This window comes from Tetrao urogallus (assembly GCF_951394365.1).
Source record: "Tetrao urogallus genome assembly, chromosome: 4".
Classification (NCBI taxonomy): domain Eukaryota; kingdom Metazoa; phylum Chordata; class Aves; order Galliformes; family Phasianidae; genus Tetrao; species Tetrao urogallus.
In genome coordinates, this window is record NC_136817.1 from 66113689 (window position 1) to 66127715 (window position 14027).

The window sequence follows — 14027 nt, forward strand, 5'->3', positions numbered from 1 at the left end:
GTCTATAAATATCTAAGGTGTGGGGGGCAGAATGGCGAGGCCAGACTGTTTTCAGTGGTGAGTGGAGACAGGACAAGGGGAAACGGCTGGAAACTGCAGCATAGGAAGTTCCGCACAAACGTGCGCAAGAACTTCTTTACAGTGAGGTGACGGAGCACTGGAACAGGCTGCCCAGGGAGGTGGTGGAGTCTCCTTCTCTGGAGATGTTCAAGACCTGCCTGGATGCCTACCTGTGCGACCTGGTGTAGGGAACCTGCTTTGGCAGGGGGGTTGGACTCGATGATCTCTGGAGGCCCCTTCCAACCCCTACAATTCTGTGATTCTATGAACTTTATTAAATGGCTGTGTTTGGTATCTCCAGCATAATTCTACACTTCAGATCTTAAAACCTGATTTGAGTGTCAGGACCCTTGCAGCTTACAAAACTGCTTCCTACACTGGAGCAGCGCTAACAGTAATATATGACAGCAGCAGAGCAGCTTGAGAATTAAAACATTCCTTGCCAGCACCGGGGTACAGTATTGCATTTGGCTCAAGTTAGCCATTAAAAGAATTAGTGCTACTCTGTCCTCTGCCCTCCCTTGAGCAGCCATGCAGTGAAACAGGAACTGCAGCATGTTAACTAGACTGCCTTGGCTTCAAAAGAGATCAGTTCTCCAACACTGTGTTGTGCAATCAGATCCCTCTTCTGAAGAGCAGCAAACTAAAATACCACTGTTACTTTAATCACAGTCAAACAAGGCTTGGGATTTTGACTGCAGAGATGCCAGCCTGCTTTGCTGCCATGGTAACAGACTTTTAAAAAAACTGTTCTCCTTAATAATAATAATAATAAAAAAAAACGCACAGTACTTTAAGAAAGATTTTATTTTGACATTATTCCATCCCCCTCTCTTTACCACTAAGTTTTGTTTAAAAAAAAAAAAAAAAAAAAAGAAGACTTGAATAGCATTCTGGAAGTTCAGAGTGGTCCTTTCTAAAGCACTCTGGAGCTGCTGCTACTGAGTCTACCCCCTGAGGTCACTGAAACCAACAGCATGTAGAGGAAAAGGTCAGTGAGGAAAATGAAGATTATGCCAAACCTTTCACCTAGAGAAGCAGGCACTGTATGGAAGGTCATTAGTTACTATGTCAAAATTGGTATTGTTACAATACTGGGATGTCTGAAGATGTTTTAACTCCTCTTCAGCAGGCAGGACTATCATAGAATGGCCTGGGTTAAAAAGGACCACAATGCTCATCCAGTTCCAACCCCCTGCTATGTGCAGGGTCACCAACCAGCAGACCAGGCTGCCCAGACCCACATCCAGCCTGGCCTTGAATGCCTCCAGGGATGGGCATCCACAGCCTCCTTGGGCAACCTGTTCCAGTGTGTCACCACCCTCTGTGTGAATCTAACATCCTAATATCTAACCTAAACCTTCCCTGTCTCAGTTTAAAACCATTCCCCCTTGTCCTATCACTAATGGGCTCTTATAGCATCAGTAAGAAGCTAAGCAAGATGCTTCACTTAAGAGATGAGCAGTAACATGACCCACATCACTTCAGCAGTCCAGGATTTAAGCTGATCTCTGCCAGGCTGGCTGTGCTTCTTCCCTGGTCCTGCCTGGACAGGGTGGTCTCTTAGATAAGGACACAAAGTCCCAAGGTTAGGGGAAGACTGAGTCACAGAGCAATTCCTATGAGAAAAGAGATCCCAATAAAGGAGAACAACGAAAATTGCAAATGCATCCTCTTTCTTCAAGAACACAAAGGTTGTAGTGAAGTTAGAGGACAGAAAGCATGAAACATGCAGGGATCTTGAAAGATTAACAAAGTTACCTGTGCATGGAGGGTAAAGTCCAGATGAAATTTTGGAAATGGGATAGCAGCAGCTGTGCTGTTAAAGGAATGATTTGCTGAACTGTCTGAAATGTTTAACGCTTGAAACAAGCACTTCCTTTTACAGATAAAGTTACAGGCCAGAAGTTCAAAAGCAGTGTAGGGCAGAATCAATCACTTTGTTGCTTTTTGGACAGCTAGGTTCCAAGTACCCAAGTCATTCATGCTGTTCTGAAATGAGTGTTTGCCTAGGCATCACTAGAGCCAACCCATTTCAAAACAGAGAACACTGGAGCTGCTTAACAACCAATACAAAACATGCAGTGTACCATATGTAATTAAATTAAAGGCTACTACAAAGATAACTAAACACAGACAGCAAGATGATGATAAAGGACCTTTTCAAGATTTGCTGCAATACATTTTGACCACGCCTGTCAGCATAACAGATGAAAGTTGGCCATAACCATTAACCCTGCCTGAGTGACTGTCAGGGAAAACTTTGCTGGCAGTGCTCAAGGAAGAGCATTGTGAGAATTAGGGCTGAGTGCTCTGATATCACACCAGCCATAACACCTCGTTATTTCAGCTCCCCACATGCCCTGGAACAGTTGCACCCCCTCCCCCTCAGACATTGTTACAGCACAAGTTAGAGACACATGTCAGCACTTTATCAGAGCTTCATCAGTGCTAACTACTTCAAGTGTCAGCAAAAAAGCCACCAAGCTGCTGTTATAGGAAGCCCTTTTTTTCTTTAATTGCATAAGTCATTAAACTTAGATTATTGTATTTGAGGATGTATTTATCAAAACAGCACAAGGCCACTCTTCTAAGCAACAGATCTACTTGTCACCCAACCAAAACACATGCTGCTGCAGCACATTAATCCCTAATTTTGCTCAAGTGTCAATCAGCAATTCCCCTTAACAAGTTCCTACAACAGCACAACTTCTAGCCGTGCAGATACTTAAAAACAATTTGTCTTTTGCTAATGAAATTTTGTCCACTAAATATTAGAAAAATGACTGCCAGGAGAATTATCATTTTAATTTCACCCAGAAACCAGCAAAGACTACACTCAGCAACAGGCAGCAAGGCTGCAAGGCATTCACTGCTTTACTGCCAAATGCACCTTGCATGTTGCCAGCAAAATAAAAAGAAATGTCTGGGTCATCAGTAATCATAATACATCTGTGTAGTTAAAGAGCAGTCACATCTATTCTCTTCTTGTAAAACACAGGCTCCACTCCCCTTGATAGCCCTAATAAGCCTTTTCTGTCTCAATTGCAATTAGAATTTATCTTCCTTTGAAGTACAATTCTGGACACTCGCTTCTCATTCATTATGAGCTTTTCCAGGACCATTTAAGACTCTAATATCTCTCTGTGCCCTCAAGCAGTGTAGGATCACATTTCCTTCCCCTGCAGAGGAATAGAGATGGCAGCTGATAACCTGACATAGGACCTCTTACCACACAATATTCAGTTATAAACCAACCACCTCTAACCCTCAACAACACTGTCGTTATCAATCCCCACATCTTGTGTTTCATTCAGGATAGTTTAATTCCATTTCTATTACAGGCAAGATGTATAATGGAGAACTGGCTTATGCCTTCCTCCAGAGGAATGACATCTCCAGCAACAGAAGCATTTGGTGGTCCTGCATCTACCCCAGCAGTATACAAAAAATAAGGAAGAACTACAGGTCATGAGGAGCTCTACTAATATGCATTTCCAGACAATTACAAGTATATCACTTTACCTGTCAGGAAATAGGATTCCTCCAAGTTACGTGCCTCAGTAACAAGTCAATCATTTTACGCACTCTGTCTACTTGAACTGAGTGGCAATCTGGGGCTTTGCACCTGGTTACAGCATAGAACAGCTGGAAAATAATTTTGCAACACCACTAGAAATTTTAAACATTTTTATTCTTCCCCTTCCAGAGTAAAGTTCTGCTTTTGAGAGTTTCGCACACACTCTGAAGCATAAGACCAACTTCTTCTCTGCGGATGGCAGACAGACCTTGCTGCACAGCATTTGCTCCTGCAAGCAGCCTGAATTGTGCAGAAAGCCAAGTGCCAAGCAGAACAGATTGCCTCTGTTGCTGACGTGTCCTGTGCCAGATGTTTTAAGATGCACGAATACATTAAAAGTTAACATTAACCCTAGTGAGCCAGGCAGAACAACTTGCTTGTAAGGCAAAAAGCGAGAGCCGAGACAGCCATTTTCTCAGTGCTCGTGTAGATTGGATCGTATCTCCTTTTATTTTACCCAGTGACTGCTAGGAGCAACAGGGAAGATTTGTACAGGTTTGATAGAAATTCGGAATATTCAACACTGTAGTCAAAAGCTGCTATAATAACCCTTGAAGTGAAAGCACTCAAACAAGCTTGACTGCATGACTGACAGTGAAGTATTCCCCACCCATACCCAAAAAACACATCTCAGCTTCCCATTGGATGATATTTACAGAAAGTGACTTAATTAAAAACTAACTAAACTAGAAAGCGACGGGCCAAACAAAAAACCTCATTTTAAATCAGGTTAATAAAATGCTGCTGCAGGGATGCTGTAAGCGATGGGTGTGATTTTCCTGCAGCTGATGTCACAAGATTTCTCTTTCAAAGAGACAGTCAAATTATTCACCCACTCCCAACCTCTGTGAGGGCACACAGAAGAGAACCCACAAATCAAAAGCCAGGACCCCAGAGGGCACGCTGACCTCTCATCTTGCCCTGACCTGCTGCACTGAGGGTTTGGCAATTTCTTCTGTAAGAGGCCAAAGGAGGAGTGAGGCTGAATCTTCGCCCGTGTTCCCAAAACAACCCAGGATAACTCAGGATAACTCAGATCCCTCTCTGTCCAGGACTGGGTGAAGCAGATGCTTTATCCAATGTGCAGCAAGTCCAGGCAGTTAGCGCCTGAAAGTGACTGGCTTTGCAGCAGAAATTCCCATTCCTTATCTTTTAGAGAACCAAAGCACTGAGAATTCTACATGTTTATAACACAGTTAAAGCAAAAAAACAAACAAACAAACCCCAAAACATTTATACTGCATATTAAATGTTGTTACTAGCAGAGATTTGGAGACCTTGAAATTGTTTCACAACTGCCTGCTCTAAGCAGCAGCCTTGTACTCCAAAGGAGAAAAAAGGAACAAACTGCTGAAGATATCTATAGACCCACTTTGCATACAATACAAATAGATTCGTGCTGACTTCAGAGTAAAACATTTTTGCATCTTTGCATTTCTCTGAAGGAAATCCCAGGCTATACTGCAAAAACAAACAAACAAAAAAACTCTGGCACTTATGACCAAAAAAAGATCTCACAGTTCCTTGAATTGGTAGCAAATCTTGTTTGGTGTGGCTACATTATGAACTTTTAGAGTGATAAGGGTGTAGGTGAATTTTGCTATAATATACAAACCTCCATTTTTCCAGTGTATGGTGGCATGCTTATTATGGCTCCTACAATGTCACATCCATGGCCTCAAATGCTTTTTGTTCCATAGTCTCAAATCTCTCCAATAAAAAAAAAAAATAAATGCAGTTCTTACTTGGGGATGAGTCCATAGCAACAGAATTATGACCAGGGCAGTTACTTTTATTGAGTACATTCCCATATACCCTCTACCTGGACCACTGAAAATACAATTGGTGCCACTCTGCCGGGCTGAACTCCCTGCAGTATTCCTGACAGCAAAGAAAAAAAAGAGTCATGAATCTTTAAACTGTTACTGTCACAGCACCACAATGGAGCATGCTACTTGCTTTTTCTCTTTCTTATACCAGGAGAAAAGCCACCAGCTTTTCCACAGCAGTATCTCTACAGATGATCTACCTTTTAGACTGCCTCCTGTCACCCGTTCTCCAGCCTCCCTTTGTCATGCTCACCTCTGCTGGCTGGTCATTTGAATGTGCTGCCAAGCTTACATTAATTCTCCTTGTGTAACAGAGAATACATGAAAGAGACAGAATGCCATTAAGCAATTCAGTATGAAGCTATGCAAATAAGAGAACACATCGCCCTTGTTAGTACATGACAACAGTCTCATAACAGTGTGTTATAAACCACTTCCACTGCTTGAGAGGCAGCTCTAATTTTAACAGGTCGACTCTCCAAAATGTGTTCTAACTACAGATGGTGCATTCAATAAAAAGTTTAAATTTAAAGAGTAAATGTTTTTCATTCAAATTAAGTTCACTTGTGGAAAAGGTAAGCTTCAGTGACCTCACCCTGAACTTCTGCAGGCAGTCTTCACGTGCAGGTAACGATAAATATTGACCATGCTACACGCAGCTTGGAGAGAATGGCTTTTCATTTTAACAGCAGCTGAAGTTTTGATGCACAAGGCTGAAATGCAATCTCATACATTTTCAGCATTGGCACACTGACCATGGTTGTGTACACTGGAGCTTTGAAACAAAGAATTTTACTATTTTAGTTACCCAGACAAACAATCAGTAGTTCAGCAGACTTTCCTTTTTAATTGATCTGTTCACACGACAAATGATGAACAACTCTTTTTGTCAGCATCTTAAGAAGTAGTTTCAAGATCTGAAGTGTTTGACAGAGCTGCTGGAACATTTGAAATCTTACTCTCTTGCTTTCCTAATTAACACACAAGCTCCAAATAGACAAGTTAACACTTTGCAAGCAAGCAAAGGCAGTAACTGCAGTTTTATTAAACAATTAAAGATTGAATTCTTCATGTCTCTTAAAGCACATTTAGAAATGGATTTGATACTTTGGCACCAGGACTTGAAATTGATTGCACTCTCACCCAAAATCGATGCAAGTTTTACAAGAGTAAAAAAGAACCCAGACACAGCAGCACACACTCCTCATTCTGAAGGAACACAGTAACACTCCAAATGTAATGCAGAAGGAATTTGCCACCTGCCATTCCTAGCAAGGTGTAGATAAACAACGTACATAATTATGCTAGTTTATGTGGAAGATAATATTCTGGTTGTAAGCAGAGAGAACTTTATACCTCAAAAATGCTGGAAGAGAAAGAAAAAGTAATTACTTGGGGTAAAATGCCACGTGCCCACACAGAACAGAAACACCAAAGTGGAGAGAAGACAAACAGTGAGAGCCTGGGGAATTTAATATGCTGACTCAAAATACAGATGGCCCAACAACACTAACGAAGCCAACTTCAAATAGTCCCTAAATTCACTATGAAATCTTTCAGCTGAATACTGGTGTTTAAATACCGAGACATTTTAATGTAGTTAACTTGGAATGCTCATTACTTAAGTTTTTGATAAGCTTTATGTCTCAACAAAGGCTGTTCTAAAAGGCCTACATTCATAATTCTTAACAGCTTCTAAAAGGTCAGAATGAACCGTTACTTACTTTTACTTTTATCAGTTACCTCTCCACGTTAATTGCCAAAAGCCATCGGTGCCTTTGGCCACAGATGTAGAAATGAAACAGTTTGAAAGCCTCTCAGAACATTTCCCATATACATAACATTCAAACTGTAATTTAGGGATTCCCATAACTTACTAACTTGCAGTCAGACAAATGAACTAAACAGTGCATGAACAAAGTACAATTCCTGCTGTTCAGGCATCAACCTTCAGTTTCTAAAGTCACACCACACTGTAAGATCAAAACTCCAACCAGTTTAGAAACAAAAATGGAGATTTGTAAGAAGACTCATCCAGTACTACATGCCAGAATTCTTGGTATCTGAATATCTTGAACCTGGGCTCGTGTCTTAGTTTGTAATGAAAAATTATTTTCTTTGTATAGATTACAAATGTTTGTTTTATACGTGGTGGTTCTATTTCTGCTCCTAATCTGAAACTGTTCACAGCAACTGGTATCAGGCCAATATTTCAAGTTCCTAGTACAAAAGATATCTGTGAAGGATGACAGTTCCTACTGGACACTTTCCTTACCAAGCTCATTTAGCCTTCATATTCTTTTCAGTTCTACTGTAGAAAAGTTTGAAAAAGTTCTTCTTTCCCACAGTGTTTCTTTTACAAAAGAATATAAATACAAAAATATATCTGAACAAGCATCAAAAGATTGCATCTGGAAATACAAGTCTCTCAGAAACAAGGGAACATGGGTCAACATTCACTTCAGTTTTGCAGTCAGTCTGAGCTGCTTATTATCAGCTCTCACCCTTCAACTACCAGCTCTCACCCACAGCATCAAACCAAACCTTTCAACAGAGGTCATGTAGATGTAAAGGGGAGCCACAAGCAACCACACTCATGCAGACTGAATAACCATCATTCAATTTTCATTCTTTGCTGTTCATCATGTAGAAGTATGGTATAGGACCGGTTATCAACTTCAACCATCTGTGACAGTGAAGGACCAAGCATTTTGTCAGCACCACAAACCACTTCACAGTTGGTGTTTTTACTCCTCCTAATTCTAGGAGAGCTCAGTATCAAATCACAGATCATTCTGTCAATGTAGGAAGAAAAAAGCAAGAAAACTTCTCCTAATTTCTAGCTTAAATGAATTTAAAACCAGTGGAAATACAACCACTGATGGAGGAAATGGCACCAATCAAGATATTTAACTCCCTAAATTTCCTTGTTACAGCTTATCTGCAAAAAATGATGCAACCCTCCCCCACTAAGTCCTTCAGCGTGACCTTCAGTGCTCCATTTCATCACTAATACATTCTATTTCATTGCTAATACATTCTATTTCATAGGCAGCCTGCTTATCTAGTATAAGAAACAATCTTTTGTTCATTTGTTAAGTCACAAGGACTTTTGCTTTTGTTGAGAGGAAAGAAAAAAAGTGACAGGACTTGCCAAAACATACTCCAGTAACACAAAGCAGATGATCTTTCTGTTCCATTCAAATTTCAAGTAACTTGTTTCCAGTCAGCAACAGCACACAATTCCCAAACCCAGTTACATCATCTCGCTTGATAGTTACCAACCCTGCCAATAGTAGGACCCACTCAAGTTTGAAACAGCAACATGATGTAAGCCTCACAAAAATAAGTTTGAGACCAGCTGTCAAACTTTGTCCATACTAGTTTTGCTGCATTATTTAATAGATATTAGATATAGAAGAAATGGCATTCAATTCATCACTGACAATGCTGTTTCAGAAGACAGTCAGGAGAAAGATCAAGCCTTACCTCTGGTTTACTGAGGCTGGATGACACCAGAGAACCTGATCCCACATCCAGGTCCCATTGTTTTCTTCCACTATTCTCAGGATCCAGCGCAGCAATTCGCCCATCCAAAGTGCTGATAATTACTAAAGATCTGCAAGTGGAAACATCCAGAGTCAAAATCTCAGCAACAGGTAGCTGAAATCAGAAGTTTTCTAAAGTTGGAACCCCACTGCATTAAGTATAAATCTATGCTGACATGTGCCACAAAACAGCATTTTGTTCTACCCCGACCAACAAGAAGAGAAAATATAATCCTGTTGCTGAGTATCAAACTAATTTATATGCTATAAGACACTCTCAGAGTTCATTCCCAAGGGAGATAGATGATTTCTTGGTTCAACATGCATGTGATACCACAACAATACAGGATGGCATCGTTTAAAGTAGTTATGAACCGTATAGATCCAATTGATTTCACAGAGAACTTTAACATGTCAAAGAATCCTAGAATGGCCTGGGTTGAAAAGGACAACAAAGCTCATCCAGTTCCAACCCCCTGCTATGTGCAGGGTCACCAACCAGCAGACCAGGCTGCCCAGACCCACATCCAGCCTAGTCTTGGATGCCTCCAGGGATGGGGCATCCACAGCCTCCTTGGGCAACCTGTTCCAGTGCATCACCAGCCTCTGTGTGAAAAACTTCCTCCTAATATCTGACCTAAACCTGCCCTGTCTCAGTTTAAAACCATTCCCCCTTGTCCTATCACTATCCATCCTCGTAAAGAGCCGTTCCCCCTCCTGTTCATAAGCTCCCTTAAAGTACTAGAAGGACACAATGAGGTCTCCCCAGAGCTCTTTTCCAAGCTAAACAAGCCCAGTTCCCTCAACCTTTCTTCATCCTTTAAAATCAAACAAAATCAGTAATAATAAACCAAGTAAATCAGTATGTCGAATAAAAAGTTAAGCCACAACTAAGTTTTCAGTACTTCTGGATGAAACAAGGAAATCCTGGGGGAGATTTATGCATCCTAAAACAAAGAAGTCTCACTCAAGACAAACATGATGCTAGAAATCTCCAGCCACTACAGACAACAAAGCAAGCAAATTGACTTACGCCACTTAAGCTTTAAGTAGCCTATCTGGAAATGCATGGCAACAGCAAGTGAGCTGCTGGTTTCTACAGTGCCTGAAGCTTATTGATTCTCCTAGGTTGTAGTGCAATTAGAACAAGCCATCCTGATCGGGCCAGAATTCAAGCATCAACTAAAACCAAACCAAATACATACACACACCAACAGAATTCACAGGTAGAGAATGCCCAGAGATAGAACACTGCTGAAGCAATTCTGAACTGCCTTTTTACTTCCTTGAAACTTGTTGCGCTCTGACCAGAAAAAGCCAGGGATGTTAGGCAGTTTTGGCTCGCTGCAAGCTGACCGACTTTCAAAGGCAGTGGGAGTGGGGTCTGATCTCTTTACAGACAGCGTGTACTGAGGGCAGAGGGATTCAGTGACCCAGGAGGACTCTTCATAGACATTGGTCTCAATGAGAATGAGCAACTGTGCAAGTAAGCCTGACAGACAGATTGGAACGTGGGTAGGAGGGGGTGGAAATGCTCGTACAGGTGAGTATAGGAGCAACTAAGTACATCTTCAACCTGCAGCAAAAATAATTGCAGCCCTTATTTCATAAGGCAGCCAAGCAACACATTCTTCCATAATCTTCTTAAAGAAAAGTGTCAGATGTGCAAATATTTGAACAGTGGAATATGTGTGTTTGTATAAACCAAGTACACATAATTATTACAACCATGCAGAAATCAAGATTGGGTTAATAATAAACCGGACTGCAGGAGACTGTTCTCAAGCACTGTAAACATGTGCCTTAAAGGCCTTGGACACACACTGAATAGAATCTGAACGTTCTACTGGAAAACAATTCGTCTGAAGCTCTCTGGCACTGCATAAAAATATTATTCCAAGTGGTTCTATTTCAATTTTACATTGGTCAGCTGAGAAGTTGGTTATGGAAGAAAAGCTGGAGTGGAGATAAGCTCAGCAGGTAGAAAAGGCAGATTCTAACATCACAGGGTGATCTGCCCCCTTCCCAGCTTATTTTTCTTTATCTAATTCTTCCCACTTCCATTAACCCTAAGTAAGGAGTATTTTATGCCTGTGTCTTTTCATATGATCTTTTCTCACCAGATGTAAATATCAGCCTTCCACCAAGAGCCCTCATTATTGAAGCCTTGCCACCCAACGTGGCAGTCCTTGAATGTGTACCTACACCATAAATCTCAGATAAATCATAATGAAACTGCACCTAAGTTTTAAGTTCAGCCCATTAAAAATGAAAGTATTTAAAAAAAACAAACAAAAAACAAGCCTTCAGAGGGAACTTCTGCCCCAACAGCACATTCTCTTTGATTAAGCTACTTCAATCAACGGCTACAGCATATCCCACATACCCTAAAAGCCCCCAACACTTTCTGGATGCTGCAGCACTCTTTATTTGCTCCATCAGTTAACAGTTGGCAAGTGGACTTTATTTCCCAAACTCCACCTGCCAAACAAACACTGTGATGAGACAGGACCAGGACCAACCCATCTCTATCTCTGGTCCCATCTTCACCTCGATTTCCAACAGCATTCCTGCACGTCACAAAAAACACACTAACAATTCCTAGCTCTTGTAATAAAATCCTTAGTTATTGCATTTTTCTATATGTTAAAATCTAAGTGCTGTCCTCTCCATCTCTGATCAACTCCAGTGAGTTAATATCCCGTCCCTTGGTTTAGTGCTCCTAGTTCATCTACATGTGCCCTGTCTACACTGATACTTGTGTTATATACTTTCTCACTGGCAGATTTTCCAGATTTATCTCTGTGAGATTCCATTGCTTGTTGCTTTGAGTACTAAAAGCAAGTAGTGGTGACAAGAAAAAAAGATTTTTCCCCAACTTCCAGCTGTTCTGATCAAGCAGTAGGTTAACAGTCTGACAACATCAGTTAGGTGGCTACTTCAAGAGACTGCTTCACTCAGCTTAGAAACAGGCAAGCACTTCCTTTCTGTCACCTCACTGTGCTGAAGCTTACTGTAGCATACAATGCCAAATACTCACAGATAGCACATGGTTAAGAAAACGAAGTTTTATCCTAGGTTAAAATGACTGAGTTTTATTAATCTTTCTGCAAGCCGCCGCTGATTGCAGTTAAGAGTATCCAGTCATTGGCATGAAGTTGAAACAGGATTAGGGAGTCATTAAGGTTGGAACAGACCTCCAAGATCATCTAATGCAACCCCAGCCCATCCCCCTGCCCACAACCATGTTTCTCAGTAGCACATCTCCTCATTTCTTGAACATCTCCAGCAATGACGACTCCATCACCTCCCTGGGCAGCCTGTGCCAATGCATTACCACTCTGAGAAGAATTTTTTCCTAATATCCAATCTGAAACAGCAGTATTCTTGATTCTAGCACACATCAACCAGCCTCCTGACTAACAAACGTCAGTGAAAATACACTTCCTGTACTTTCACCTTGTTCTCTAGCTACAGCTCCACAGCACCTTACGCACCAGGTAATGGAGGAGGAGAAAATCCCTGCTAGGTCCTTACAGGTGGCCAGCAAAAGGACTAAGACAAAAGCTTATAACTGTGCATACAGATATATCCAACTGCAGCAGCCAATAGACTGCACTAACACTATATTGTCAGATTTCACTTTCCAACATGAAAAACCATCCAAAAATGCTTCCCCCTCAAACACACCACATCCAGAATTAGTCTCTACAATTAACTGAAAATCTATTTCCTTACCATTTTCTCTCATCTTTCACTAATTTATTATTAAAGCACAGCTACAATGTTCCCCCTCAAAACTATGCAAGAGACAACTCTCAAAGACTTTGTCATACATTTATAAAAGGCCTCTCCTGAGGCTCGTAACCACAGCTACATCCTATGAAGAACACAGCAGTTTTTGAGTTCTGGTGGCCTGAACTCAGCTCTGCTCTACTTCACATAAGTGAAGTATATTTACCTACAAACAGAAGGAAGGGGCCAAGACATAAAGGAAGATGTCAACAGAACAGAGGAACACCGATTCAGCCTGTCCACTCACTTTCGCTGTACTAAAGAATTACATCTAGTCAAACGAGTTCTTTTTGTTAGTAAAAGAAAGCAGAACATACCATTGCTTAGGTGTAATATTTACTGCTATTCTTGCTTCAATTGGAAAAAACACAATCCTAATTTTGGACTCCAAAGCCATTTGGGGCAGCTATTTGTCAAACTGTGAACGTCTGCTCCAACTTCAAATCTACCTATCTGTAAGCAAAGAGCAAGGTAAGCCACCAACCATCACAGAACGGCCTGGCTTGAAAGGGACCACAATGCTCATCCAGTTCCAACCCCCTGCTATGTGCAGGGTCACCAACCAGCAGACCAGGCTGCCCAGAGCCACATCCAGCCTGGCCTTGAATGCCTGCAGGGATGGGGCATCCACAGCCTCCTTGGGCAACCTGTTCCAGTGCATCACCAGCCTGTGTGAAAAACTTCCTCCTAATATCTGACCTAAGCCTCCCCTGTCTCAGTTTAAAACCATTCCTCCTTGTCCATCATGTTTACTTTCTTCTAGGAAAGAGAAATTCCTCAAAACCACAGTTACATTTATTTGCCTACAGGGAAAACAGTTCAAAGTGAGTTTTTTTTCAGCCTATGCTAAGACCTCATTGCATTACACTGATATTTTGTAGCTGAAGAACAATCAGCTGAAGGGAGCAGACATCTCACAAACATAGATGAAAGAAAGAAATGCAGGCAAATACTACAGCCCCATCATTCAACAGCAGCAAATCTTCCCAATGCACTGATCAGTGAGAGAATCCCTACATTTAACCTTAGACTGAAACGATCAGATTGAGCATCTTTGGTGAGCCTCCATTTAATTCTATAGATATAAAGCAGAAAAAATATTTTTCAGTACTTTTTTGTGCTAAATAAATTAAGGTCACATTAAAAATCGAGTACAGCAGAGCTGTAATAAAACAGCCAGGAGTTGGATGGCTCGACATAGAAACAGATGCTCCT

The 14027-nt window shown here is 41.2% G+C and overlaps 1 protein-coding gene across 1 annotated transcript in view; it reads right to left on the bottom strand.

Moving 5' to 3' along the window:
- Positions 1-14027, bottom strand: part of EIF2AK3 (eukaryotic translation initiation factor 2 alpha kinase 3) — a gene marked incomplete at both ends in the record, with an annotated part of 40031 nt that overhangs the window by 25288 nt on the left and 716 nt on the right. Inside the window, one exon of the mRNA XM_079534407.1 lies at positions 8959-9088. Within this exon, the coding sequence (XP_079390533.1) occupies positions 8959-9088 (130 nt within the window). The remainder of the gene's footprint in view (positions 1-8958; positions 9089-14027) is intronic.